Genomic DNA, 17,420 nt, shown 5'->3' with positions numbered 1-17,420 from the left:
AGATGGGAAAACGTGTACGTCCGCGCACTGTTTCATGGCCTGCAGCGCTCAGTCATTCCTTATCCAAACTTGGAGATCTGGGAAATATTTTCAGACTGAGGGCGAAATCCAGGGCCATTATAGCAGGGCTCAATGGATACCGTTCAGCTGATGTCGGCCAGCCTCCCATTCGAAACTTGAACAAGTTGAATAGGAATAGTGGCTAGTTGGTGAAGACAAGTGATGAGCCGAGTTATCGACCATTACTGCCGAAACTAGCTGCGTCAAAACCGAGGCGTAAAGGATATTTCCGACCTGCAGACCATCGGCACCTTGTTGGCAAGATATCATGGTGGAACAACAGCAGCAAGTGGCAAATAATAATGTATGGAGGTGGAGCGCATCTAATAGCTTCAACTACGGAGATCAAGCACATCCGGTCCGCTTGTTTCAATATCAAGGACTCCAGAAAGGGCATGGCCGGAGTCGAAGGAAATCGACGATAGCTGCTGTGATACAAGAGCAAGTCTCGATGGTGCAGCAAGGGGCGCCGGCTCTAGGATTGCTGTACTCGTACCCCTTCTTCCGTGTCATCCCACGCGCTCTCGAACGCATCGTCAGAATTGACACCGCCTAGAAGATTCTGCTGCCCCACGTCGTATTATATTCCGGCCGACAGCCGGTAGGAAATCCTTTTCCAGACGCCTCGGCCTGAGAGGCAGGAATAGATTGACCATATGGGGAGGCTGTTCAAATGAATTCTTATTTTCCCCGCTTCCATTCCCTTCGCGCTGATGGCTGCAGAGGCCATCGTGGGCTGAACATGGCATCGAAGTCAGCCTCCCGTGTCGATCAAGCTTCCACACATCTTAGCGGCCGTTGCAACGGGCAACGGGCCGTCGGGTGAGACCTTATTTTTTCCTCTTTGGGCTACAACTCAGAGTTTAGAGCCGCAACGGAAGACCAGCGCCCCTGGCTATAGAATGACGCCTTAAGATCAAGTGATCTGTCAATGATCTATAAGCCTTCGTGTACTCTGAGCGGGCCAGAAACTTTCCACTCGCAATCCAACCTTATGTTACCTAACGTCTAGGACCAGGAACCATTGAAGCATCCATGCTAGCGGCACTTCACCGTGCGAAATTTCAAGAGCGGATACCCCGCTCTGAAGTTTCTATCACATTTACAACTCGCGACTTATAAAGCGGCGCTACGCAACACGATAGGCCACAAAATGGGCCTCGCCTGGATGCTCTCCCCGAGTGCTTGGTCCAAGGCCCGTTCTCCTGTTGTGTAGCCACGATTCAGCTGCTGTGTTACGACTAACATCAAGCGCATGAAGCGCTCTCTACAGGGCTGTTGACCGCCCAAATGCCGTTCCACCACGCAGGAGCTGTGTCGTTTGAACGGGCGATTTTTCCTGATCTATCGGATTGCTTCCAAAGCCACCATCGCCACGCCACCGACGTGCAGTCGTTCTGACGCCCACTGTCCAATCTGGCCCCCTGACTAGAGGTGTAGGCATCCCGATAGGGGTTATGGAAGCCACACGCTGTCGGGTGTCCGCGTTGGAGTGTTTCGAGAAACAGGACGTAGGATCCAATTGCTAAAATTCTCATTATCACATGCCCCGCACCCGGGATTGAATATTACCCCTCGAACTTGATTTTGAGGATATTGAGATGGATTTATGCAGCGTTACCTCAAACAGCACGGATTGCAGGAGGACTATGAGCTATATTATAGGCGCGTGGCGTATATAGCTCCATATAACAAACCTGTTGTCAGCTTGGCGGGGCACAACATCGCCTACTGTCATTTGGAATCTTGACGACGCGAGATGCCGCCTCAGTTACACAAACTTCTCCTCCATTCTATATGTGGCAACTACATCACCGGCACGCACATCCGATTATCATCAAAGCGGGGACATTAGAGAGACACGCTTTCTTTCCTAGCGAGAAATCTAATTGGGTATTGGTTGAGACCACCATACGCCTGTTGACACCCAATTCATGCATCAACCACGTCTTTCTAGACCACATTTTGGCAGGGGATAAGCTAGCATAAGCATCGAAAGCCACTATCTATCACGTTTTGTCGCCTGTTTTCTCTTGACTCTGTCTAGCGTTCTTTGAAGGGCAGTCTTGACTTCCCCAGCCTTGAAGGTCGAAAGATCGTAGTAATTCGGTGCAATATCCTATTGAAGAATTTAGTATGTTGCTATTTCAAGGGTATAGGTCGAAGGAAAAAGACATACCAGCAGCCATTCCGGCCGGACAGCGATGACCGTCCTGACATAGTTCTTAGTCGTCAGGACAAATTCATTATATACAACCCATTCACTATCGACACCGAGCACGGTACTTGGATGAAGCAACACGCTCTGATCATCCTTCACTGTTTTGTACGTCTTTCCTGTAGCATCCTTCTTGGCAACTTGCATGAAAAACCCGGCCACTAGGGCACGTCGAATATTAGTATAATAATTTTTGTCGTTGAAGTCCGTGCTGACTAGGTTCAACTCATTTTTCTCCATGATCCGCTTCAATTGCTGGCGAACGTTATCGGCGGATTGGAGAGCTCGAAGGCTCAGGAAGTGCTCATGGCACCATCGCTTGGGGTCGCCCTGGGCCTCGGGACCCTTGAATGCATGATATACATTTAACATTGTCAGGTGATCGCCATCGGGGTGTGTAAAGAGAGCCTTCATCTCATCTGCCCGCTTTCGTGCGCTTGCGGGACGAACGAAAATTTGAGGAACTGAAAGGAGTGCAGTAAGTGAGAGAATCTCATTTGAGCAATAGAACTCAGGAGACGAGATGAGCATAACAGCAAGTGCCGGATCGAGAGGAAATTCCGAGGCAAGCTGTCCTAGGGCAGTGAGATCTCCTTCATCATCAAGACAAGCTAGGTAGTTGAGTTCCTCAAGGGCTCGCATCAGCGTTTCTGGTGCAGGGGGGTCCATCAGATCGAAATGCACCAAATCATTAACCCCCAGCTTCTTGAGCTCCAAAACCGTATTTGCAAGATTCGAGCGGAGAATTTCGGGGTACGTCTGCTCGATGAGTTCTTTCTTAAAAGCGGCTTCAGTGTACAAGCGGAAGCATTTGCCAGGTCGCGTGCGACCAGCACGACCAGCTCGTTGTTGGGCGGACGCCTTCGATATAGGGGATACGAGCAATGATTCTACACGAATCCGAGGATTGTAGACCTTTTGCTTGCTGAAACCAGGATCCACAACGTAAACGATTCCATCGATGGTCAAACTGGTCTCCGCAATGTTCGTTCCCACAATCACTTTTCGACCTGGACGGCCGCCTGGTCTGGCCGGTGGTGGTGCTGGCTCGAAGATGCGCTGTTGCTGTTGCGGAGGTAGCGTTCCGTATAGGGGGTAGACCTTTAATGGCCCAGCATCAGCCTCCCGAATCATCTCATCTGCTTCTAAAGATATCTTCCTGCACGCATCCTCGATTTCTTCCTCTCCTGTCAGGAAAAGCAAGATATCCCCTTCCGGCTCGGTAGCATGGATTTGTAGGACAGTCCGCAAAGCTGCCTCGACATAGTCTCGTTCGGGCTCAGGCGTGTAGAAAATCTCCACAGGATGAGTTCTTCCAGGAACTGCCAAGAGAGGAGCGTCATTGAAATACCGTTGGAACTTTTGCGCATCAAGTGTGGCCGACATAATCACGATCTTCAGATCTGGCCGCCTTAACGCAACTTCTTTCAGCAATCCCATCAATATATCAGTGGCAAGTGTACGTTCGTGGGCCTCATCAAGAATGATGCAGCTATACCTCGTCAAGTTATGATCGTGCATAGCCTCGCGTAGAAGCATACCGTCTGTCATGTACTTGAGAATGGTCTTTGGGCCAGTGACGTCCTCGAATCGAATGTTGTATCCAACCTCTTCGCCAAGCTTCACGTCCATCTCGTTCGCGACACGCTGGGCCACTGACATGGCAGCCACTCGACGTGGTTGTGTACATGCCACGAGCTTTCCGTGGAAATGGGGAAGGTCATCGAACAACACAAATTGCGGAATTTGAGTCGTCTTACCAGAACCGGTCTCACCAACAAAGACGAGAATCTGGGTCTTATGGAACATATCAAGAAATTCTTGCCTACCGCACGATTTCGATTAGCGTGTGTGTAAATTAAAGTGATCTATAACTACTCACCTTTGCTTGTGGACTGGCAGATCTCGTCTTGTCTTCAGGATGTTAAAATATTGCTTCGAGAGAGGCGAGTTGTTGAGGGGATTCAGAGGTCCATCTTCCGCGGCGTGAGCCTGACCTGCAGTGGTGGCATGTCTCTTGAAATCCGCCAGTGAAGTTTGACTCCTCGCGCCATTATTGTTGCCATTTCGCGCTCCATAGCTGTTGTTGCGGGAGTCAACATCTCCGTTGTCGTACATGTGGGCAAGGTAGGGGTTCGCAGCTGGATCCAGATCCCCAGTCTTTGATCGCTTTGCCTGGGGCATCCCCTCTGCTTCTGGACGACGGTCAGCCATGCTGGTTGCTGACGTGGGAAGTGTCGTTGGTCTTTACTTTGAGATATGGAGTTTGTTTATCCCGAGCAACTTTAACTTTTTTTTGACGAAGATCCAAACTGCATCAAATAGATAAGGCTACGCTAGGCAGGCGCTCGCTTGGCGGCCGGTTTCAAATCTAATCGACACGTGACACCATACTCTACATCGCGATATCACTCTACTAGAATCGAAGTACACCGTATCCATCTACCTTAGGTACCTGTAGTCTATATCATTTCATTCCACCTTGAACCGCAATTATGGCGAATGCAGACACTCCAGATCCCAATACGGACCTTGTGGCGGTCAAAAATGAGGGCGACGAAGTTGATCCTGTTGCGCCTGCGCCAGAACCCAAGCTGCCAACGCGCAAAGATGCGTCCCTCAAGGAGTTTCTTTCCAAAATGGATGACTATGCGCCTATTGTACGTTGCTTCAGATGCCAATTCCTTCTCATCTAACAATATGTATAGATTCCGGATGCTGTAACCAATTATTATCTGACAAAAGCCGGACTCCCGCCACCTCCTCAGACGGACGAACGTCTCGCGCGCCTCCTCGCACTTGCGACTCAAAAATTCATTGCAGACATCGCTGCTGACGCTTATCAATATTCGCGGATCCGCTCATCGAACTCGTCCAATGCGAACAATCCTATGGGCAACTTAGGAGCGGCAGCAGGGTTTCCAGTCCCCGGCCAACCTGCAACTGCGCCTGGTAGTAAGGAACAACAAGGACGAGGTGGTCCTCTAGGGATTCAGCGGCCCGGTTATGGAGGCGGTGGACAAGGTGGTAGTCAAAACAGAACTGTGCTTACGATGGAGGATCTTGGTATGGCCGTTGGAGAGTATGGGGTCAACGTGAAGCGAGGAGAATTTTATCGATGAATATGGCATTCGGAAATTATTGGGTACGGCTGAGGCCTACACAGGGCGAATGGCGTTGAATTTACACGGGGCGTTCCGGTTGCTATGGTATGAAAGAACGTGGAATCGTCTGCTGGGTAGTCTACATGGAACGCTTGACAAGAGACAATATAACCCATTATTTGGATGAACCGCGTGATCCTTGGTACTCAAGTATATTGGATTAGAGGCAATATTTCCCCTCAAATTGTGAACTCTACGATCTCCAATTCAGCAAATCGAAGTCCGCGGGCCCTTTTTGTACAGTTTGTTATATCAAGTCCAAGTATCGATGTGCTCGCTCCCTAACGCCATGCCCTTTGCCCAAGATCCATCTATTTGTTCTTGGTTTGCTTGTATGAAAAGAGTTTTCTCGTCCTGGGTTGCTGTCAGCCGAACTCCTTCTATCGCATCTCAACCCAGATATCATACGGTGAAAATTCCCCTAGCTTATGTCCCACCATATCTTCAGTGATTTCCACGTCATGGTAAATCTTCCCATTATGCACCTGAAATACCAACCCAACGAAATTGGGTAGAATCGTCGCAGAACGGGCTTGAGTCTTGACAGGTGGGGTTTTCTGGCCCGGAGGTGTTCGAATAATTGGCAAGCTGTACAAATAGTCAGGAGGGTTCTCGTAGGAGGGCAATGAAACGCTTACGGCACAATGTTTGGCCCTAGGAATTGTTAATATCCTCCATACTGTAGACGGGAGGAGGGATTTTATACGGACCTTTCCAAATCGATCGCGCAAGGAGCACTCGGGAGGGCAACATAGTTGTGTGATCGTTGAAGCGGAGTGTTGATGTCGTGTTGTCGTTCGAAGTGCAAGCCCGAAAAACAATTTGCAGGGATTAAATCACGCTAGATCGACTGCTCCATATCGCGTCTCCCAATATCCAGCCTGCTCAAAGCCCTTCCCAAATGTCTGATACCCGCGATTAAAGACACATAATCACATAATACACGCTTTGGCAAACTGCCACATGCTGCAAATTTTTCCTAATGAGCTGATAATTTAGTGTGGCCTCCAGAGAAGGTCAGGTTCAGCCCCATCTTATGTATTAAGATGCCAACTCTTACAGGTTTGCCCGCCAGACCTCAGTTAGAAGTTCTTCATAGGTTAACCAGGCCCAGCGGCGGATACGATACGTATCCTCATTGCTACTGACAGCCATGTGGGATATGCCGAGCGGGATCCTATCCGTAAACATGATAGCTGGCAGAGCTTCGACGAGGTCATGCAGCTGGCAAAATCACAGGATGTAGGCAGAGACCTCGAATAGAAATAATAGATTTCTGACTGCATCTAGGTCGATATGGTATTACTCGCCGGAGATCTTTTCCACGATAACAAGCCTTCCCGCCAAGCTATGTACCAGGTCATGCGCTCGTTACGAATGAACTGTCTGGGAGACAAGCCTTGCGAACTGGAATGGCTGAGTGATGCTAGTGACATTTTCGACAAATCATTTGACCATGTCAATTACGAAGATCCCGATATCAACGTTGCCATACCGGTTTTCTCTATCCACGGCAATCATGACGATCCGACAGGTGAAGACAGCCTTTGCTCCTTGGATCTTCTCCAAGTCTCTGGGCTGCTAAATTACTTTGGCCGAACCCCTCAAAATGATAAGCTCGATATTAAGCCGGTGCTTCTACAAAAGGGCCAGACAAAATTGGCGCTTTATGGGATGAGTAATGTCAGAGACGAAAGACTTTTTCGAACTTTCAGGGATGGGCATGTCAAATTCTTCAAGCCGGGAGTGCAGCATAAGGATTGGTTCAATCTGATGGCAGTCCATCAAAATCACCATGCTCATAGCGAGACTGGATATCTTCCTGAGAATTTTCTGCCCGAATTCCTTGATCTCATTATCTGGGGACACGAGCACGAGTGCCTTATTGACCCCCGCCAAAATCCGGAGACCATGTTCCACGTTATGCAGCCCGGTTCTTCTGTGGCAACATCTCTTGTCCCTGGAGAATCTGTTCCCAAGCACGTTGCTATTGTAAGCGTCACTGGGAGGGATTTCAAGGTTGAAAAACATAGGATCAAAACCGTGAGACCTTTTGTTACGCGGGAGTTGGTCCTAGCGATTGATGAGCGCTTTAGGGGCCTTGCCAAAGTTAAAGACAATAGGCATAAGCTTACCTCTAAACTGGTTGAAGTGGTCAACGAGCTGATAGAGGAGGCAAAGGCAGAGTGGCTGACAATCCAAGACGAGGATGATCAACCGATAAAAGTCCCGTTGCCGCTTATTAGGTTGAAAGTTGAGTACACAGCTCCAGACGGCGGCCAATTCGATTTTGAAAATCCACAACGATTTTCAAACCGGTTCGTCGGCAAGGTTGCAAATGTCAATGATGTGATACAGTTTCATCGGAAAAAGACTGGGATTTCTAGTAAGTTACTCGATTGTGTGCAAAAACACTATTACTGACTCGTATCAGAAAAGGACAACGCAAAGAAGGATATGCCTGAGGAGTCCATCCTTGCCTCCATGGCTATTGATAACGTCAAAGTTGAGAGACTCGTACGAGAGTTCTTGACAGCTCAGTCACTCAAAATTTTGCCACAAGCCCCCTTTGGCGATGCTGTTACTCAGTTCGTCGACAAAGATGACAAGCACGCCATGGAAATGTTCGTGAATGAAAGTCTGTCTTCTCAAGTGAAGGAATTATTAACTATGCATAAAGATGACGACGATCTTGAGAGCGCGATGGATAATTTCCGTGCTAGGCAAGAAGCATTATTTGAAGCCGGAGTTTTGAAGCGGCAGAAGAGGAGAGGGAAGCTAAAGCCTCGTCCTCAGATCTGGGATTCAGATATGGATGGCGAATGGGAAGATCAGCCTGGTGCTTGGGAATTTACCGACGCCGAAGACGAATCTGCAGCACCAGCCACCAAGCGTGGCCGAGCCGCATTGGGAGGTAGCGACGATGAAACCTCAATATTCTCTGCACCTACGACAAGAAAAGCACCAGCAAAGAAAGCACCAGCAAAGCCTAGAGCTCCCCCGAAGGCCAAAGCGCCAGCAAAAGCTACTGCAAAAGCGCCAGCAAGAGGCCGCGCGAAGGCCGCGCAACCAAGTGATGATGAGGACGATGACCTTGTCATGATGGACGCTCCTCCTCCTAAATCACAGCCAAGGAGAGCAGCAGCAACCCGGGGACAGCAGACACAACTCAACTTTTCCCAATCGCAGGCTAAAACTGTACCTCGCAAGGAATTGAGTGACGACGAAATATCGGATGACGATGATGCCTTTGAGCCGATGCCCTCTAGTTCAAGACGGAGATGATCTGGACTTTAGCCTTAAGCCGGTCAAGCATACACTTTGTACGTAGGCCAGATTCTCATTTTACTTCACATATGGGATGGAGTTACGCAGGTGCTCTAACGACTACTCGTTAATCATGGAGAGGGTAATGGCACCAACACACTGAATATTATCTAGTTTGGAGCTGTTGATGGGCATGCAATGTGCTCAGGATGAACTAGAGGCGCATTATCTTTAATGGAGATAGTTGCTACGCAATGAATTATGACCAAGACCACACTTTCTACCTTGCGAATTACTGTAAATCAGGCTAAGCGCTTCCCCTGATACCGACCCGTGGTTCATCATGACTCCAGTTTGAGCCCGTCGAGCTTTTGTTCCTTGTTAAACAGTTGCGGCTCCGGATTCGGCAATGATATCCTTCCAATCTCCATTTCTTCACCCCACCAGGTTTGAAAAGTCCTCAACCTTTCCGTCCTCTCTCGGGCCATCTTTCTTCCAGGCTCAGTCTTCATCAGCGCTTCCACTTTCAATAGGTGCAGTTCAAATATTTCCATCGTGCCCTCCATATCCCGATTCGTCTTGGCGCCGCCATAGGTGAATGCTCGACCAATTCCAACTGCTCCAATGGCATCCAACCGGTCTGCATCTTGAACCACTGCGAGTTCCGGATGCTGGGCGATGAGTGTCTTTACGCGGGCTAAGTCTTTGACCTCCGCGCTATAGGAGACTCCAAGGCATATCGCCTGTACCTTTGTCGCCAGTGCCTCATCAGCGCCAAGTTCAAGGAGCTTATCGCGAACTAGAGTCGTTCCGTCCTCGCCATCTTTGATATATTTTCTATCTCCTACGTCATGAAGAAGTGCCGATAGCGTTATGGTTGGGAGATCGAGGGTGGGCTGGGCTTCAGAATCTGTCGGTATGCTTTCTCCAGGCAGGTTAAGCTGCGAGTATATGGTGTGTGCTAAGCCCACTACCCGTTTTATGTGCTCATAATCATGGGAGGCATCGAATTGGGACATATGCCGTTGAACATATCCACTCACCCTGGCGATCAAAAGCTGAGATTCCGTCATTTTGTCTTGGGATGGGATTGAAGGAAGGTTTAAGGCTTGAGCGGGCACCTGTGTGGATAGACTCGTATTTAAGCTGGGGAAGGCTCCCGTCCTTCAAGGCAACAGCATTACATTCACAGATTACAGACCGGTGAGTGAATCCGCGGATGGTGAAACAAGTTGTCATAGCAACGCGTAAGGTACGATGAATGAGTCATCAGCGTGTTTCAATCTCAATATAAGAGCAAACAAGGCCCTGATTCTGCATGGGGTGGCACAATTAAAGTTGCGGATTAGCTCCCGTCATCTAAAGCTTATGTCTTTGACACGGGTGAATTTATAGAGCTTCCTCCCCAACCACACTAGGAAAATCTCCAACCGGCCACTTAGCCCTTCACAGAAAACCGGTTTTCTAGGTAGCAACAGCACGATTGATAAAAATATTGACTTGACCACCAAGGGTTTTGCGTTTATTTTTGAATCTTTCCCATCATCCTGAACTCGGTAATGAAGCGCCAAGGGTATACTTCACAGAAAACGACGGGTTTTCTTCCCCAGAAGGAGTATGCGACATTGCCCACCATGCACTCGCTAGCATGCATACTTAGGAATAGATTGCTCAGAGGCGCTGTTACACTGCCTAGAGTGGTCCCTTCCCGCCTTGGTTGCTCAAGCTAATGCGTGATGCACTTATCATGTCCAACAACATGAATAGTGGTAATTGTCTGGATGGAGAAATCTGATAAGAAAGATGTTACGCTTGTCACTAGGAAACGTAGATAGGGGCTAATGCGAGGAGGTCAAACAGCACAAGAAGAAAAATGAAAAGAGGATTGAATGGGAGGAAAAGGAGCCGGGAGAAGCGCGGGAAGAATCAGTCCGAGTCTGGCGCCGCCGCATGTCGTCAAACCAGCCGATGTCGTTCGTCTTGTTATACACCAATTCTCTGTTTTGATCCTTCAAATCTTCGGCATGGAATATGTGGGCCGCTGTAATTCACACTTGTGTATTCTAGGCCTTTTTAACATCAACCGCCATGCCCCAAATGCCTTTTATAAACCCCCAATAGTCCTCTTCTCCTCCCTTGCCTCTAAACATCTGCACATGCTCAGCACCCTCAACCCTTTTCTTCACAACTCTATATCCTTTCTTTTCCGCCGTTGCCGCATAAGCCTCGACATCCCGGTAGTCGATGGCGAGATCTTCCTTGCTGTAAACAAATCCTTGCACGCAGTCTTTTTCTAGAACATTGACGTTGGTCAAAGCCTCCATAGGACGCCAGACTAATTCTGCCCATACCCATTTAGGCATCCCTGGGAAATTAGAGGATTAGCATTTTCTTGGTCTATAACGTTGCCAAGTCTTGATATATTGTAGGGCCAGCACCCAAGAATCAACCCGAAAACGGTTATAAAACCAGAAGAAAAAAAACTTACAGTTTACAGTAATATAGACCGCGGTGGTGACCAGCACAACAACAGCCAGATACGGAACCCTAACATACCACCTCAATTTCTTCGCTGGAAGGCTAAGCGCATGTATATCCCTCCGAAACTTGGGAATTCCCGGCGCAGAATCAACAATAAACGCTTTCAGCGGGAGAGGCTTCCCCGTAGCTTCGCGGTACGCGCCCGAAATATTATACACTCTTCTAGCTCCGCCATTACTAAGGGCATGCACCAGCAGCCTTTCTTCAGCCTGCGGTCGCGCCAGCAGCGCCGTGACGGCTTCTTGGACTTCTCTCCGCCGCGTCGTTTCCGATTGGAAGAGGAATTGCTGCGTGTTGATCGTAACTTGGATGATGCGCGCGTTGGGGTAGAGGCGCGTGTAGGTTTTCGTGTAGTATTCGATGTGTTTCGGGAACGCGTTCATCCATGAGCAGAGGAGGATTGTGGTTGGGGAATCTGCTGGAATCGATGTGGCGGTGCTGGGAGTTGGGGGCTCGTAGAGGCGAACTACTTTGGATAGCTTGGTGAACGCCGATAATGGTTTCGAGGTAATAACCTCTTCCGAAGAAGAGTCTGAGGAATCGATTTTGGACGCCATTGTAAAGATGAATTACTGTACAAAAGGAAGTAGAAATCCTTTAATAAGAAATTTGGCGGAGCCAAGAAGCGGACGAAGAGAAATTACTGTACATTGAAGGAATCGCGATGAAGAAATTGATGCCAGGCAGTGAAATGAACGCGTGGAGCTACCACGACTCGGGCGTTGAGAGTTTGATTAGTGAACTCCAGTTCTAAAACAATAAAAATCCCAACAAATCCGTGGCGCGGAAAGCTTATTAGAGGAAATGACAGAGATGATATTATGATGAGAAATCGAAATAAAATGCAGCTGATACCTCGGCATGTCGTTGTCCTTGCCAGGAACAAGCATGTACCTGACGGGGGTGGGACCGCCGTTTGGGTCGCTTAGTTCAGAAGGTGCAGGGGACCTACTGTATAGGAAGCTAAAGAAGACAGTCCGAAATGAAGAGCAATTCCTCAAAGCCTACCCTCTATTATAGCAGACCAACTCTCGAATCCATTTCCTAATTCGGCGATATTCTTTAAAGCATACGGTGATCTATGACCACGGTACCTAAACTGGAGGGCAAAGTTATCTTCATTACCAGAGAGTGGAAAGAACGAACTTGAGAATGCCCTGAGCCCAGAGGATGTTTAGATATGGCTGGGCACTGTAGCCTGACAAAGAGTGAGGGTATCGAGAGTGCCGTTGAGATGTACGCCATGTCAAGATGGCAAAGAGAGAGGAACAGCTGTTTAAAATTATTGGGGAAATCCCAAGTTGAAATTAATATATATATCAAGGTAAGTAGTGAGAGACAAAGAAGGGTATCATCGTATCACCAACCCAAAAAAGTCAGCAAACCCATCTACCACATCCATCCAACCAAAGAACCCCGACCATAACACCCAAAACTCCCCATCTAACTCAGGCGAAAGGGTAAAAATCACACCTGATCTACCGGCTTAACTGGGTCTCCAAAAGGATTGACACTACCAATTCCATCCTCGCTCCTCCGGCTATAGTCAGCTTTGGTCATCCTCCTACCGCTTTCGATCTCCTTATCCAAGCTGGAATGGCGGCCAGGGCTTGTCGGGCTTTCATTCAATTCCCAGCTCCCAACTCGCTCATGTCGTACGACGCTTGCTCCCGCGGTGGTGCCTTTCACTGTCAAGTCGGTATCACTGGCCAACTTCTCCGCGCCTTTAAACCCTCCGCTTCTACGCAATCCGCCAAGATCTCCATGGTTGGAACCCTTTTTCTCCTCCCGATGGTCGATACGGAATCCAAGCAAGCATAGCACTGATGACAGCAAAATAAACAAGCCCAAGGTGGTGGTAGCACCAATGACACCGGCAATTGCAGGTGATATCTTGTTTTTGTTTCTCCGACCTTTGGTGCCCACAAGTGTGTAGTTAGTCAAGTTATCCTCGATCCCTTTGCAGAAGAGATTCGATGATTGGCATGCACTGCACCAATCCTCCACGCCATTGAGGCCGAGTCCTTCTATTCCCTTCGAGAAGTCACTCCAACTCATATCAGTCGCCTGGTTCCCATTGCCAAACAAGGCATACGAGACCATGGGCGCATCTTCACTTGAGCCATTGCGGAAGAGGAAGCGTACCCATAAGTCGGCGGTGTTTGGGAATGGAATAGTGGCGTTCCCGTCTGCACTGCTTGGGGAATAGGAGAATAGCTCGAAGGCCATCATCGAACCGTGGTCAGGGAGCGTTTGGAAAGTCGAGGCTGAAGGGCCAGCGCTGAGCCCTGAGAGCTCGAAAAATGAAAGGAAAGGTTGGAAGGATCCAAACATGAGGGTGAGTTTATCTGAGATGCCGCCTGATGCGATATTATGCGAGAGTTGCTGGAAAGCCTTACTTGCGATTGTCCGTCCGGCGATGGCACCTATTCCGTTTCCTCCATTTTGCGAGTTGAAAGCCTGCTGTTGCGCAGAAGCTAGGCTGTGAAGTTGATCCAGGGTGGCAGGAGAGAGCGAACCCTGCACGGTTGTATTGTGGTTGTATTCGAATAATGCATATTCGTAAAGGTTTTCTGCATTTGCATAGTTGATGACGCTCGAGTCTAAGTCCCGGAAGAGAGAATCGGCGAGGTTTTGATACACGATCTCGTTTGCCGCCATCTGTGAGGTAAATGCTGAGGAGGCAAGCGTATTTACTTGGTTGATGGAATAGTTCGTGCATCCGACATCGCCAGCAAGCCTAAGGATTCCGTTAACCTTACTGCCGAATACTCCACAAACTTCTGGGATTTGATAGACGGCCCGAAGCCCCTCTACACAATTTAAAAGAAGGATAAGAAACTCACCATATATAATTAAAATCTAGATCGCTCAATGTCCGAACATTAGGGTATTGATACCCACTCAATGGAAACTGTAACAAGCTCCCACTTCCCATCATACTCTCTTCATCCACGACGGCAGTAGCCGTGCTCCTCGGTGGATACAAGCCCTGCATAAATGCCAGCGCACTAGCACTGACATATTCGTCACTAGTGCTCAAAATGTCCATCTGAGAATTTTCGATCCCATTCATACTGATGCCGTTGATGGGCTTTGCGTCGGCCTGGGAGCCATTGGTCGGTGGACTGATGTATCGCGACCGAACTGCCTGTCCTGCTTGGAGCAGTTGGTTTGCGCCCAGCGGAGTCAGGTTATACGGGGACTGGTGAAAGAAAGGGATTTTCTCGCCATGGTAGGTGAAGACTACAGAAGCCCAGGTTACTTGATTTTGGTTCCCTGAGGTTGCTGCGCTCGCTGTCGCGGAGAGGGAGAGGAAGGCGGTCAAGAAGAGAGAAGTCATGATTGGGGATTTCAAGCACGAGTGACTGCACTCAGGATGGAGGATAGCTGGGCGTCGCCTCGTCTTCAACTCAACGGGGATGCAGATGTAGATACGATGAAGCCCTAGATATGATATATTCTGGAGCAAAGCTCTCGGAAGGGACGGAGGACGACGAAAGGTACGACGTGGTAAGAAAGAGAGGAAAGACGAAAGCGGCTACCTATGACCTCAAGGTCGCCCACAAGGCTGTCCCCAACATCCATCCAGCAAGATCTACACCGTGAAGGGCAGCACTCATTGCAGCAGAAGTGCGGGCGCGGGGAAGCTCCATCCCTACCTCTCCCACACCTTGAGAGCTTATCGCCAGCTGATGGTGCAGCGCTGCGAAGAAAGCTATGCCTAGAGCGTGCTGGACGTTCTGCAGACGGATCACACGATTCAGCGCAGCAATTGGGTGCGGCGCATGCTGGTTGGTTGGCGCATGTCGACGCATATAAATGTATGGTTGCGGAAGAATAGCGAAGGCGTGAGTTGGATGGCTGTGGCTTGTGGTCACTCTGGTAATAATCAGGCCGCTGCTTTTTCCCGCCTCGTCGTCTATATGCCTTATCGGCTATCGATGACGGACACAGGGCGCGATAAGGGGAAAGCGTGAGTTGACCCCGCAGTCGGTGGTTGACGTAGTGGAAAAAAGAAAATCATCAAGGTGTACCGAAGCGCGGACTGCTGGTGATCTTCTTCCACTTCCTGCTACTCTGTACTCGCACTTGTGCGATCAAATGCTTAAGACTACCTACCTAGGTACCTTAGGTACATAATGCAGGTAAGCTTTGGGCGTCGTAGGTATGTTGGAAGATACGAAGTACATGCTTGGCATTGTCACACAACATAATCCAGGCCGAGGCAGAGGTTTGGGGAATTATTGGTGCTAATTTTGCTAGACACACAATGCTAACTACCTAGTCATATACACATTTTGCTCGTTTCCATTTCATTTCAAATTTTAACCAAAGAGCGCGTCTCCCAAACGGATCGACACCGACTTGGTTTGGGTATAGTTGGCCAACGCCGCCTCTCCAAGCTCTCGGCCAATACCGGACTCCTTGTAGCCACCGAATGGGACCTGGTGGTGCAGCATGTTATATTGGTTGACCCAGATGGTTCCAGCGCGGAGGGCGTTGGAGACGCGGAGAGCAGTGTTCAGGTTTTGGGTGTGCACAGCAGCGGCGAGACCGTAGGTGGTGTCGTTGGCGCTGTGGAGGACTTCCTCCTCCGTCTCGAACTTAGAAATCGTGCAGACGGGGCCGAAGATCTCCTCTTGCACGATCTTCATGTCTTCGGTAACGTCGGCGAAGATGGTGGGTTGGATGAAGTATCCCTTGTTACCATGACGCTCACCACCAGTCACTACGGTGGCACCGGCCTTCTTTCCCTCGTCAATATAACCCATGATGCGGTCGTATTGGAGTTGCGAGATCTGTGGGCCTTGGAAGGTGTCGGCGGCGAATGGGTCGCCGACCTTGTTGGCAGTAGCACGAGCCTTGAATTGCTGCACGAACTTGTCGTAGATGCCTGACTGGACGTAGATACGGGAGCCAGCACAGCAGCATTGGCCGTGGTTGAAGAAGATACCGAAGTTGACCCATGAGATAGCATTGTCGATGTCGGCATCGTTGAAAATAATGTTAGGTGACTTGCCTCCAAGCTCAAGAGTAACCTTCTTGAGGTTGGACATGGCGGCGGCCTTCATGATTTGACGGCCGACAATGGTCGAACCGGTGAATGCAACCTTGTCGATGCCCATATGCGAGGAAATGGCCGCACCTGCAATCTTTCCGAAACCAGAAATGATGTTGACAACTCCCGGTGGGAAGCCAGCCTCCTTGATCAACTCGGCCGCAACGAGGGCGGAGAGAGGAGTCTGCTCAGCTGTCTTTAGGACTATGGTGTTACCGGTTGCAACCGCAGGGCCGATCTTCCATGCCCACATGAGCAATGGGAAGTTCCATGGAATAATTTGACCGCAAACACCAATCTACATAAGAATGTTAGAATATGATAAAATACCTTGGGAACCGTCCTAGGCGACTTACAGGCTCTTGCTTTGTATACGAAAAGGTATCCGTGTTTGTGTCGATAACCTTACCTTCGATCTTGTCGGCCCAGCCTCCATAGTATCTCAGGCAGCCCGCAGCCATGCCAACATCACCCTTGGCGATGGAAAAGGCCTTTCCATTGTCGAGCGACTCGACCGCAGCCAGCCGGTCGACGTTCTTCTCCATCAAGTTGGCGAGGTTGACCAGCAGCTTGCCTCGGTTCTCGGGAGTCTCCTTCTTCCATGGGCCCTCGAACGCCTTGCGGGCTGCAGCGACTGCAATATCGACATCCTTCTCGGTGGCCTCGTGGACGGAGCAGATAACTTCCTCGGTGGTGGGATTGATGGTCTCGAAGGACTTGCCCTCGACGCCCTTTACAAACTCATTGTTGATGAACCTAGTGGTTGGATAGCAGGTCAGTTCCAGCACGTAGCGGTGAGAAGAGAAATGGAAATGGAGACACAGGTGCGGGGTAGATCGGCAATCGCTGTGTGGTTGAGGTTCAGGTTGGAGGGACAGCTTACAATCCGGTAGGTTGGGTGTATTTGCCCACGGACGGCGTGGATAGTTCGACTGAAGTCATATTGTGATGGAGTGGATGTTTGGTATATGGTGAGGCAGAGGGATATGGAGGGAGAAGAGGAGAGATAAAGAGCACACAAGGAGAGGGCCCTCGGGACTTATTATAATAAAAGAGGGGAGGTGAGGGGAATGTCGCACACCTCCCACCTCACACCTAACACGCAGCT

At 49.5% G+C, this 17,420-nt stretch overlaps 7 protein-coding genes across 7 annotated transcripts; 2 read left to right on the top strand and 5 right to left on the bottom strand.

Annotated features, from left to right (window-relative positions):
- Window positions 1-2,062: 2,062 nt before the first annotated feature.
- Window positions 2,063-4,492, bottom strand: BP5553_04749 (p-loop containing nucleoside triphosphate hydrolase; the record flags this gene model as incomplete). The annotated part of the gene is made up of 3 exons (XM_032013372.1): window positions 2,063-2,179; window positions 2,240-4,103; window positions 4,161-4,492. The coding sequence occupies 3 exons, from the start codon at window positions 4,490-4,492 to the stop codon at window positions 2,063-2,065; spliced, it is 2,313 nt and encodes a 770-aa protein (XP_031869972.1).
- Window positions 4,493-4,773: 281 nt separating this feature from the next.
- BP5553_04748 (Uncharacterized protein) lies at window positions 4,774-5,400 on the top strand (the record flags this gene model as incomplete). The annotated part of the gene is made up of 2 exons (XM_032013371.1): window positions 4,774-4,938; window positions 4,987-5,400. The coding sequence occupies 2 exons, from the start codon at window positions 4,774-4,776 to the stop codon at window positions 5,398-5,400; spliced, it is 579 nt and encodes a 192-aa protein (XP_031869971.1).
- Window positions 5,401-6,488: 1,088 nt separating this feature from the next.
- On the top strand, window positions 6,489-8,727 carry BP5553_04747 (Uncharacterized protein; the record flags this gene model as incomplete). The annotated part of the gene is made up of 4 exons (XM_032013370.1): window positions 6,489-6,504; window positions 6,557-6,684; window positions 6,733-7,828; window positions 7,877-8,727. 4 exons carry the CDS (start codon window positions 6,489-6,491, stop codon window positions 8,725-8,727), a joined length of 2,091 nt encoding a protein of 696 aa, XP_031869970.1.
- A 323-nt stretch (window positions 8,728-9,050) lies between these two features.
- BP5553_04746 (HD-containing protein) lies at window positions 9,051-9,782 on the bottom strand (the record flags this gene model as incomplete). The annotated part of the gene is made up of 1 exon (XM_032013369.1): window positions 9,051-9,782. One exon carries the CDS (start codon window positions 9,780-9,782, stop codon window positions 9,051-9,053), a length of 732 nt encoding a protein of 243 aa, XP_031869969.1.
- A 990-nt stretch (window positions 9,783-10,772) lies between these two features.
- On the bottom strand, window positions 10,773-11,807 carry BP5553_04745 (Uncharacterized protein; the record flags this gene model as incomplete). Its single annotated transcript, XM_032013368.1, has 2 exons — window positions 10,773-11,074; window positions 11,198-11,807. 2 exons carry the CDS (start codon window positions 11,805-11,807, stop codon window positions 10,773-10,775), a joined length of 912 nt encoding a protein of 303 aa, XP_031869968.1.
- Window positions 11,808-12,717: 910 nt separating this feature from the next.
- Window positions 12,718-14,593, bottom strand: BP5553_04744 (Uncharacterized protein; the record flags this gene model as incomplete). Its single annotated transcript, XM_032013367.1, has 2 exons — window positions 12,718-13,990; window positions 14,097-14,593. The coding sequence occupies 2 exons, from the start codon at window positions 14,591-14,593 to the stop codon at window positions 12,718-12,720; spliced, it is 1,770 nt and encodes a 589-aa protein (XP_031869967.1).
- A 985-nt stretch (window positions 14,594-15,578) lies between these two features.
- BP5553_04743 (Aldehyde dehydrogenase) lies at window positions 15,579-17,254 on the bottom strand (the record flags this gene model as incomplete). The annotated part of the gene is made up of 3 exons (XM_032013366.1): window positions 15,579-16,610; window positions 16,669-17,068; window positions 17,196-17,254. 3 exons carry the CDS (start codon window positions 17,252-17,254, stop codon window positions 15,579-15,581), a joined length of 1,491 nt encoding a protein of 496 aa, XP_031869966.1.
- Window positions 17,255-17,420: the final 166 nt, after the last annotated feature.

The sequence above is a fragment of the Venustampulla echinocandica genome (assembly GCF_003357145.1).
Source record: "Venustampulla echinocandica strain BP 5553 chromosome Unknown scaffold_2, whole genome shotgun sequence".
NCBI lineage: Eukaryota > Fungi > Ascomycota > Leotiomycetes > Helotiales > Pleuroascaceae > Venustampulla > Venustampulla echinocandica.
The sequence above is the reverse complement of the archived record's forward strand: the minus strand, read 5'-3'. Positions and strand labels throughout refer to the sequence as shown.